The following is a 10396-nucleotide window of genomic DNA, read 5'->3' as shown; positions in this document are numbered from 1 at the left end:
CCACTGCCGGTTCCCCTTGGTAATTGCTTGGCAGCAAGATCTTCAAAGGATGAGGTCAGCTTCAATGCAAGGGCAAAATGGCAAAACGGGTTTTCAGGCTGCCAGGAAGCCCGTCCCCCGGTGCGCGATGCAACCTGCTACCCTCATACTGCCGTACGGAGTACACGCACACGCAACACGAAGAGGCGAATGATGACAGCAAGTCGTGCGCGACGAGGCGAGACGATGAGCATTCAATTCAATGCAGCAGCAGATACGAAGTATCAGTAAGCGCGCCGGAACGGAGAGGGCGTTACACTTGCCAACGCTAGCCTTAGCCTCCTCCTTAACAAGCTCTACTTGCCGCTGGAGGGGGGGGGTGCTCAGAAGGGTGCTGGGCAGCTTGCAGGCACTGGGGTTCTTGCCAGGCCGCTAAGCCGGGAACATGTCACATTAAACCTTCGCTCCGCCACCACGTAAGAGACCTGTTGCTGCGCTGTATTACCGCCACCACTATTACTACGAGCACACGGTTGGCGTTTCGCCTTCGTGACTGGTAGCAACAGTAAAGAGGTACTTACTGTACTGGCCTCAAACCCATTGATTGGCGTAGACCAATGGATGGATGTGGCCATCTTCCAAACTTAGAAGTTCTATTAGACCACCTGTCATGGAATGGAAGCACCAGTCGCTTTCCCGCCCATGACCGACAAGACAAGATGGCAATTTGCATTTAAACCATCCGCGAAAGCCATGAATGACATGACAAATGCTTAATCTGATAAGTTGGTCGATGGTCCTTCTTTTCAACTTAACATTCAAGGCCACCTCACCCTCGCCTCACGGGCCGCTCGTGGGCTCTGCCTTTGTCCCATCATCCATGTCGCAAGTTGGGGCTTGCTAATGTGTGCGCAGGTACGGAGGTACTGCCCACATGCCCAGTACCTGAGTACTGCCGTATTATTAGCAGACGCCGACCTAGTGGGATTCGGGAAGGCTGTGCTGTGGCCAGGAGCTGTGGGAAAGGATGCATGGATTTGGATGGGATTAAGGGGTTATTGAAACGCGTGTAGATCGTCGCAGTCTCAAGATGCGCCTACGCCCCGGTCAGACAAAGAAGGGAACCCTGGCGAACCTACCCACAAACACCCCCCGCCCACTGCCAAACCTAATGGTTTCAACCTTTCTTTCGTTCATTTCTTGCTGTCTTGCCGTCGCTAAAACTAACTCGTTCAATAATAATAACCTTTTGGGGCCCTTGTTTGTTCCCGTCCTGTCCAGACCTGACCTGACCTGTTCGTTCATTGTTTTTCATTCTCTTGTTGTAGTTGTGCCGAGTTGTCGGGGTTTTTTTTTTTCTTCTTTGCTGTATATACCACCTATACCTACCTCTATACTTCTTCGCCCACTTCCCAAAGGGGGCCATTATGCAGGAACCTGCCGTGCAGCACTCCAAACCGGAGACACAACAACAACGACCGGACCTCGAGATGGGCACTCCTCCTTCACAACCAGAGCACGGCGCTCCGTCAGATACCGAATATGACTTCAGGCCCTTCGATTGGAAGCGATTCTTCCTGAGTCCCAAATACTTACGTACGCGCTTTCTCTTCTCTGCTTTGGTCTGGTCGGTGTTCCTGGGTGTCCACGCTTGCGCCCGCGCCGGCCACAAGCCACTTCACCTGCCCTTGGCTTCCGCAGTTTGCTAACGTTTTAAATCACCAAACAGCATGGCATATTCTCTTCGTTATCATAGGGATACTTACAGGACTGCTGGTTATCTATCATGATCAAGTAGTAGCGGTTAGTGACACCTCCCGTTATTCGCCCTAGCAGGCTGACTAGCCCGTTGACTAACATCTATCCTCCCCCGTAGATCCTGAGGCCCTTCTCGGAAAAGGTCCGTGATCTACCAGCAGGCTGGCTCATACCCATCGCCATTCTCATTATCATCTCGTTTCCTCCTTTGTTCGGACACGAAGTCGTTGCACTGCTGTGTGGAGTGGTCTATGGCCTGTGGATTGGCTTCGCCGTCGTCGCGGCGGGCACCTTCTTGGGTGAAGGTAAGCAATTGTCGTCGCCCATTACCAAATTCCGAGAGGAGCATGTTTACTAACCCAATTGCTTGCAGTCGGTACCTGGTTTGCATTCAAGTCGTTACTGCGCAAAAAGGCAGTCAAGATGGAGAGGACAAATCTGAACTATGCCTCTCTCGCACGGCTTACACGAGACGGTGGATTCTGGGTATGTGTACTCATTCCACGAAAAACATGACTATATTTCTAACATGACCATAGATTGTGTTCTGGATTCGCTTTTCCATTATCCCCTCGCACTTTTCAACTGCCGTGTTCGCCACCTGCGACGTCAAGTTCTGGCACTTCGCCATAGCAACTTTCTTGACCCTACCCAAGCAGATCATCCTAGTCTACCTAGGTGTCTTGCTGGTGGCTGAGAAGGAAGGCAGCCAAGTCCAAAACGCTGTGCTCGGCATTACCTTCGCCGTCACCATTGTCGTCGGCGTTATCATCTATAAGAGGATGAGGACAGCCAAGGCCACACTCCGAGAGGAGCAATTGAAGCGAAAGACTCGGCAAGAGGGGAGGACAGACGCAAGGCGTGGACGATCTCGAAGCGAACTCGATCCCCTTGGTTTTCCAGCACCATGCGCAGCCCATATACGGCGAACCAATTACGACGAGGAACGAGAGTGCCATGGCCGAAGATCGTTACTGGAGACCACAAGACTCTGTCACGTCGTTACCGGGACAACAAAGCAAACACGAACCCCGCGAGTGGTTATAGACGCGAAACGGTTTTGATTTTAGAGATAACGGAAGGAATGCATGTATTATTTGGGCACGGTTGGGCTACGGAATCGGGTAAGGACGGCATGCCCACGGTCACATTTGGGCACAATATTGATTACGGGTGCTCGGGTTTCATCGCAAGGCGTTGGGGATATCATCATTTACCACCAGGATTTTCATGACATCGGTGGAGGCCTACCACCCGGCTAATTGGAAAGGGAGCCTACCCAGGCGTTTCCAAGAACACAAGATCGAAACGCATCTACCATCCACTGAACGGTGGTAAAGCTGAAGACTATCTATCACATTCATCACATGTACTTATTTCGAGTTGAGACCCATCGAGTTATGCTCGTTTTCCGGGATTAGGTTCATCCTATTTCTTACTAGGTCGGTGTCGACCCGAGATTTGGGTTCACGACAGAAGGGGCCTAGCCAGGCTTCCGAAGAATGGGATTCCTCTTGTTGTTATCCCAACCTTTCGTGCTCGACTTCGGGGGTGAGCTGGCCTCTATTTCTCAATCTTCCTCGTGTCTCCTGCCTATAACTGAAGCTGGGCATCTGATCTGGTATCTTGGTAACGTTTCTGGAAAGTGAACTCATCTGTCATCTGGCATCGGGCATCGGGCATCAGACGTTTCCTTTGCACTAAATTAGGCTACAGTCCCGTTGAATCCGGTCCAGGTTCGAATCAAGCGATGTCAGGCTACTAACATTGATCTACCGGATCACGTATTCGACATCTGTCACGTTACTCAATTACCTCCAGACACTGGGCTTGCAGTTTTCTGATCTTTACTTGTCTTGAAACACAACTTTGGCTGTGGGGATCTGTCATTGAAGTGGTCCAAAAAATATACAAGCTACCCCTATTCTTCGAGGGTGCTGAGAAGAGGAAATAGGGGTAACTCGTATATCTTTTCGGACCTCTCTGCGACACTCCTCGTATCGTCACGTAGCACACATAGCACACTTTCATCCGCCGGGCGACCAGGAGGGGTCTTCGTAGTCGGCCAAAAGGGCCTCTAAGCGGCGGTTGCTGCTCTTGGTGAGCAACTTCAGCAGGGTGCATTTCTGAGCCACGGGCACGCCCCGGGCCAGCAGGTGTGTCGGACTCTGGCTCATAAGGCACACACCTCCCTCGACGCCGCACTCTCGTACCAAGAAGATGGACGTCGGGGCGCCTGGACAAGAAGAGTACATCCCCGACGCGATGCGTCCCTGCATGAAATTCACAACCCTGTCGATAAGTTCTTCTCTGTCCATGTATTCGGCTTATCAATATGAGGTTATAAAAGTATCCTGAACTGGCATCGTTTGTACCCGTACGTTCTTGAAGCTCCTTTCGATCACAGATAGTACTGGTGTTGGGAACACATACACGTACGTAGCTCTGTGTATCTTCTGGGACTTGTCAAAGGTAGCATCAATATTCCGAATGGCTTTAGTGGCATATAGGCATTGTGCCTCAACAATCATTATCTGGCCCATCTATGGCGATCCAGGAGTTCGCAAGCAAAGAGGGCGAGGGAAAAAATACGCAACACAATGTCAAATATCTAACAAAAGCCCTTCGTGAACGACGAGGCAGTTTAATCAAAGCATACCCGTCCGGAAACCCCTGGTTACTCTCTCTGGCAAGCAAGTCCCATTCTACTCCAAGCGTACAGTTCATTATTATCCCAGTGATCACACAATCAGTCTCTATCTTGAGATACTCTCGCCCCCCAAAGACACCGGCGCAAGCGGAACCCAGCCCACCCAGAGCAGCAAGCCCCCAGGACAGCGAGGCGCTTTCCCAGTCCAACTCCTCGGGCGGCAGAATGTCGCCCTCAACAATATCTCGGGCCTCTCCAGCGGTGGGCTCATATGCCTTTTCTTCTTCCGCGAGCTGCTTATTTGCTCGAGCTCTCCTGCGAGGTGTAGTATCCTCACTCGTGCCGCTGGAGCTCGCAATGCTTGCCAGTCTGCCTTTGCTTCGGCCGCTTCGCTTCAGAGCCACTGGTTCCGGACTCTGGTCATCTTCGGACTCGACTTTGATCATCTCTTCCGAGGTAGCTTCCTTAGAGGGCAAGTACTTCGGCAATCTCATTGCCGTAGTATGGCACTGCAGATTTGATGATGGCCTGGACATCAGTTGCGCGGACTGCGGCCCAAACTCCTAGACTCACAGCGCAGATCAAAGCGTCCCAACCGACAGCCGCAACAACTGGGTGATCGGAAATGGAGCCAAGAACTTTACCCAAAGAGCTAGAGCCACGCTCCCAGGCAGATCGCTCCTCTACATCCCAGGGAAGAAAGCGGCTGTGGCGGTGGTAATGGGAATTTGGTAGGTTATAACTTAGTCCGTATAAGGTAGCTTTAGCATGGAGGAAGAAGCTGGCTGCAGATAGGAATCGGAATAGAGTCATAAATGAGCTATATGCGTTGTGAGGGTGCGGATGAACTGTGCCCCAGCTCTCGGGCACCACTTTCGGCAGGAGTAGTGGCAGGAATGTAGCCAACCGAGAAACCATGATCACCTTTACAAATGAAGGCGTTTCAGCGGCATGAGGGAGCAGTCCGATAGCGGCAAGGTTCACTACCAAGCCTGCCAGAAAGACCACCGGATGAGGACACCAGTTGTTGGGCTTCGGGGGGAAGAAAGTGTTGGACATTCGAGTCCAAAGTGAAGCAGGAACAGGGGCAACAGGAAGTTCCAGGTCGTCCTCTCCAGACGGGATAGGCGCGGGCGTAAGCAATAGGGCCAGGTAGAACAGATTCTGTGCGTAGGACAGGTTCACCAGATGCGCGAGTGCCATGAACGCCGACAACAGGGGAATTCGTCTCCGGCGCCCTTCAATAGCCAGAAGCATGCTCCAGGCAACAGTGGCAAGATCAATCTGCTGTCCCCACCAGAAGCGACGTGCTTTCTCGGCGATGATCTCGAATGCATCGAAGTAGACAGGGGTGTCACTCAACCAGTGGGCAAGGTACAGGTTGCTTGAGTTATTGGGACTTGGAACAAGTCCCTCATTACCAAACACCCTGGGCGTGTGACGTCAGCAGAACGATCTCCTTGATATTGGGGTGACCATACCGTTGAGGTAAGGCATATCCTCTGTGGTCAGCCCAGACTCTGTAAGAAAGGAGCTGCATATCGAACAGTTGAGTATGCAGCCAAAGACAGCGCGGTAGCAGCGAGCCCAACAAAAACGGGCGCCAGTTGCGCTCGTCTCGACAGGCGCTGTCGCGTACGCTGTGACGGAGACAGCGACTTGTATGATGTGTAAAGACTGGTACCGACCGCATACGTCAAGTAGACGACGAGGCTCAAGTGAGCGACGACGACGCCTAGTGGCGCGTAGCTAGAATACCCGGGTGGTTCAGTCAGCTCCAGGGAGTTGGATACAAGTGAGTACGAGTGAGGCAAACGCACCTCGGCGGATAGAGATTTGGAACGGGAGCCATCTCTAAATCATTCCCTGATACCGACCGATTGTGTAGTGAGAGTGCTTGAGTAGTTCCTAAGGTTTGGTTGAATCAGGAAGACAACCGTCCAATCTTATCCAGGCTCGTGCGATGATGCTGCTGCCATGTAATCAATCACAAGGAAGTGTGAGTGTGAATGCGAGGCGCGTAGAGGCTAGCTGAAGCGCGAACCAACCTAATGCGCCATGACGTGAGGGAAGCTCTCGGCAATCAAACGCTGGGAGTAATATATGCAATGCATGTAACCGGTTTATATTTATGTAACAATATCCATTGACTATATTTGTATAGATGGAAAGTCCAGGTACACTACATTCCATGCCAGATCAATCTTCAGTTTACTATGATACAAGAACACAAGGCAGCACTACAAGCTCACATACATAAAAGCTCCGAGTTAAATGAGCTGTGGCTGGGGATAAATATAGAACACCATTCCTTTCGACACTAGCAATCAATTCTGTTTCCGGTAGGTTTTCCGGAGGAATGCTGGGGTGACCGCCGTCGCCTCTCCCTGGCCAGAAACATTGAAGATAAAAGTACCAAATCCTTGCCCACCGTACGTAGCGACGCTGTTGATGATTCAGTCCGAGTTGACAGCAAATTGCTTCGAGAAGAGACCCGTGGCCGCGTCTTCTGCACCTGGGTCCACGACTGGCGTCGCCTGGAAAGACACCTGCCTCACTGGCCCCGGGGCGGCGATGGCAGGTTGCAAAACCAGCGACGTGCCGCCGAGCCGCGTCGTCAATTGCGCCATCATGTCGTGCCCGTCGCTGGTGAACGAGACAAAAGTCAAGCCGGCCCCGTTGCTCGCCGTCTCGTTGTAAGCCAGGGCGAGCGACGAGTTCTTGCCGTCCGTGTAAGTCCCCTGCAAAATTGCGCCGGGCTTCAACAGCGGCCTGGGCCTGGAGAGCAGGTAGGATCGCCTCGCTGACAATGTCGGCGAGCAGTTGCGTGGCAGCGCTTCGTGCGGCCGCATCCGCTATCCCGCTCTCCTGGAGCACGCTGAATCCCACATCGTAGTCGGGGATCAAGACCAGATAGCTCGAGTAGCTTCCAGAGTCGCCGAGCTTGGTGTACAAGTCTGTTATATGACCAGTGTCTCGGTGAGTATACCGAGAGATCTCCCAGCCCATCCCCTGCGCAAAGTCCGGGTGCGCCATGAAAGTTGACGGTTTCATCCACTTGCGAGTCTGGTCAGCAGGCAAGAGTATCGAGTTGAGGATGCCGACGCCCAGCTTGGCAAGGTCGTTCGTCGTCGAGAATACGCCCCCAGATGCACTTGTGATACCCCCATCGACAGCAAAGCCACTAAGGGGTGCGACCACTACGTAACCTGGAAACCCCTTCTCGGTTGGGGTTATAGCAGTGGTTTTGCCATACCCAGTGGGTCTAGGACGCCTTTCGATAGTATCCTTCTATGGTCATACTGGTCAGCCGCGATATAGCCTGGCCCAGCAAGATAAAGCCGGTGTCTGCGTAACCTGGTGTCTGCCAGGGCATAAAGGTTGGGCCCTGTAGTCCCTTGATATAATCCACCGCTGAGCAGTTGAAATCTTTGCAAGGCACTGCAGCCATAACTTCTTCAATATTTAGGGATGGAAACCCTAATGTCGCAGGGTCAACTGGAGGCTCTCCGGCGAGGAGTGTATACCAGAAGTCCCCTGCATCGAAAGGCTTTCCATCTCGAGGGACCCCAGAAATCTGCGAAGCGAGGCTAAGAGGGGTGACCGCGTGCCAGTCTATGTGGCGAATAGGATCATTGTTGGGTAATCCGGCAATCTCAGGGAAAATCTCAGCCAAGGGTGAGCTCCAGGCTTGGGGTTTGAGCTCGATCAAGCCAGCAAAGACAGTGAAGAGTCTGCTTAGACTTGCAACGCGGTAGATGCTTTCACCGTTGACCGTGTCCACCCCGTTCGAGGAGTTCTTGACATCAAGGCCGGTGTGATGGTATTGGAGGCATCCGGCAGCTTCTGAGTCGCGTGTAGAGAACAACCCGAGTGAAAATGTATGTTTGTTCAAACCAGCGAGGATGGTAGGATGTTCTTTGCCACTGAAGTGCTGGTCAAATTTTGAGGTAATGTTCTCCCAAGTTGCTCGTACTATGCTATCTTTGCCGCTAATGTCAACCGGAGCCGGGTCCATGGGCCCTAGGAACCTCGAAGACACACCCGGCAGGCATAGTGAAGCGAGTGCAACGGTTTTATAGCAGGAATCGAGCATGGTGGAAAGTGTCAAGTAGGGATGTAGTGTGCTGGTGAGGATGTGCTGTCTGGTGCCACACACTGAAGCTCCCAACCCCAATGGAAGCGCCTGCTTTTATATTCGACATTGCAGAAGCAAAATGCTTCGTATGCACATTAGCTATACACGGCTATGTAAGCACTTGATGTTTAGTATACGGATATGGAGCGTACGGGGACCAATCAGACGCATGAGCGTGTTGCCCAAATAGGACACACCAAGTACCGCATACTATGTCACCTCATATGGTCAGTCTTAGCCGTTGAGCTACTTGGAGAATTACGTAGGGTAGATCCAGTAGCTTATACGTTCTTGCCGGATTTGGCAAACTTGGCGGCCAAGAGCCTAAGATCATCACGGCGTATTCAGCCTCGACTGCTCCGCTCGCAAAAGGACTTCAAAGGCATAGCCACATGCCCTGCCAACTTTCTTAGTTGATCGTCCGATTATGTCCGCCTCGTGTATTGCATGCGAACCAAGCCACTGGGCGGTATGTGTGATGGTAGAAACGGTGAAAAGGGCTGAGACATATCTAACGATTGATCTTAGGCAGACCTCCAACTGGTGCTATCCAGTGAGTGCACTGTAAACCCCCAACCCAGGGTAGCCCGAAGCCCAAGCCAAGCCAATTACAGCAATTCCAGGGGGGCCGAACTGACCCCAGGTTACCAACAAGTGTCCCGCTAAAGTGGACAGCCAAAAGTGTTTCAAAACATTCCTTGCGCAAATGAGCACATGGAAATTGTGATTGCGTACTTTCGCACCCACTGTTGTCGCAAAACGTCCGGGGACCGTCCAATGCTTCTCTAGAACGACCCAATCCAACCACCAAGACACACTACGCGGGAGGAAGTCTATCAATCGGTAGATTTGACCCTACCATGTACCATCTAGCCAAGGGCCTGTATCGGCTCGCGACGAGCAAAGAAGGTACGATAACGCCTTTCCCACTCACTCACTACACAAGTAGCAGCATCATGCATAGGTGGCATCGCCCCACGCGACTGCGCACTTCCCTTTCAACCCCCCACTTCTAGCAGCAGCAACAGCCAGCTGACGTGCGCGACCAACAAACAGAGTACTCGGTAATCCTCCTGGGCCTGGACAATGCGGGCAAGACGACGTTCCACGAGCAGGCCAAGTCGCTCTTCCTGCCCGAGCACCCGGACCCGAAGCTGCGGACGGTCCCGACGGTGGGGCAGAACGTGAGCACGCTCACGCTGCCGGACATGTACCTGAAGATCTGGGACGTGGGCGGCCAGTTGTCGCTGCGCCGCCTGTGGCAGAGCTACTACGCCTCGTGCCACGCCATCGTCTTCATCATCGACAGCACCGACATCGGCGACGGCCTGCTGCTGCCCGGCGAGGACGACGACGATGACGACGACGGCGGCCAAGACGGCGGCAGCGGCAACGGCCGAGGCAACAACGACGACGACGGGAACTCGGTCGCGACCGCCGGCGCCCGGAGCGAACGAAGATCGTCTAGTAGCCGCGGCCACGGCCACGCGAGCAGCGGCAGCAAGCACTTGGGTCGGCTGGACGAGTGCCGTTTGGTGCTCGAGGATGTCCTGCAGCACAGCGAGACCGAGGGCGTGCCGCTCTTGATCCTGGCCAACAAGCAGGATCGCGAAGACTGCGTCGAGGTGGTCAAGATCAAGGAGGGGCTAGTCAAGAAGGTGTTCGAAGGCGACAAGGCGAGCTCCATTCGCGATTCCAGAGTGCTACCCGTGAGTGCCTTGACGGGAACCGGAGTCAGCGAGGCCGTCGACTGGGTACGGAGCAGGGTGAAGTGGAACAAGGAGTCAAGGCCACCCGTCATGCGATAGACCGAAACGGCAGAGTTTTACTTCATGTGTGTCGGAAAGGAAGGAGTCATTTCTCTGGGTTGG

At 53.2% G+C, this 10396-nt stretch overlaps 4 protein-coding genes across 4 annotated transcripts; 2 read left to right on the top strand and 2 right to left on the bottom strand.

Moving 5' to 3' along the window:
- Positions 1-1406: 1406 nt before the first annotated feature.
- On the top strand, positions 1407-2801 carry PG994_011744 (uncharacterized protein; the record flags this gene model as incomplete). Its single annotated transcript, XM_066863153.1, has 5 exons — positions 1407-1575; positions 1709-1782; positions 1856-2042; positions 2111-2223; positions 2277-2801. 5 exons carry the CDS (start codon positions 1407-1409, stop codon positions 2799-2801), a joined length of 1068 nt encoding a protein of 355 aa, XP_066712263.1.
- A 963-nt stretch (positions 2802-3764) lies between these two features.
- Positions 3765-6239, bottom strand: PG994_011743 (uncharacterized protein; the record flags this gene model as incomplete). Its single annotated transcript, XM_066863152.1, has 5 exons — positions 3765-3973; positions 4551-4866; positions 4961-5816; positions 5957-6136; positions 6208-6239. The coding sequence occupies 5 exons, from the start codon at positions 6237-6239 to the stop codon at positions 3765-3767; spliced, it is 1593 nt and encodes a 530-aa protein (XP_066712262.1).
- Positions 6240-6714: 475 nt separating this feature from the next.
- Positions 6715-8483, bottom strand: PG994_011742 (uncharacterized protein; the record flags this gene model as incomplete). The annotated part of the gene is made up of 3 exons (XM_066863151.1): positions 6715-6832; positions 6903-7596; positions 7691-8483. 3 exons carry the CDS (start codon positions 8481-8483, stop codon positions 6715-6717), a joined length of 1605 nt encoding a protein of 534 aa, XP_066712261.1.
- A 902-nt stretch (positions 8484-9385) lies between these two features.
- Positions 9386-10333, top strand: PG994_011741 (uncharacterized protein; the record flags this gene model as incomplete). Its single annotated transcript, XM_066863150.1, has 2 exons — positions 9386-9434; positions 9582-10333. The coding sequence occupies 2 exons, from the start codon at positions 9386-9388 to the stop codon at positions 10331-10333; spliced, it is 801 nt and encodes a 266-aa protein (XP_066712260.1).
- Positions 10334-10396: the final 63 nt, after the last annotated feature.

The sequence above is a fragment of the Apiospora phragmitis genome (assembly GCF_038363925.1).
Source record: "Apiospora phragmitis strain CBS 135458 chromosome Unknown utg000010l:1.0-9815664.0:1.0-9183399.0, whole genome shotgun sequence".
Classification (NCBI taxonomy): Eukaryota; Fungi; Ascomycota; class Sordariomycetes; order Amphisphaeriales; family Apiosporaceae; genus Apiospora; species Apiospora phragmitis.
Note: the sequence above shows the minus strand (reverse complement) of the source record. Positions and strands in the feature narration are given on the sequence as shown.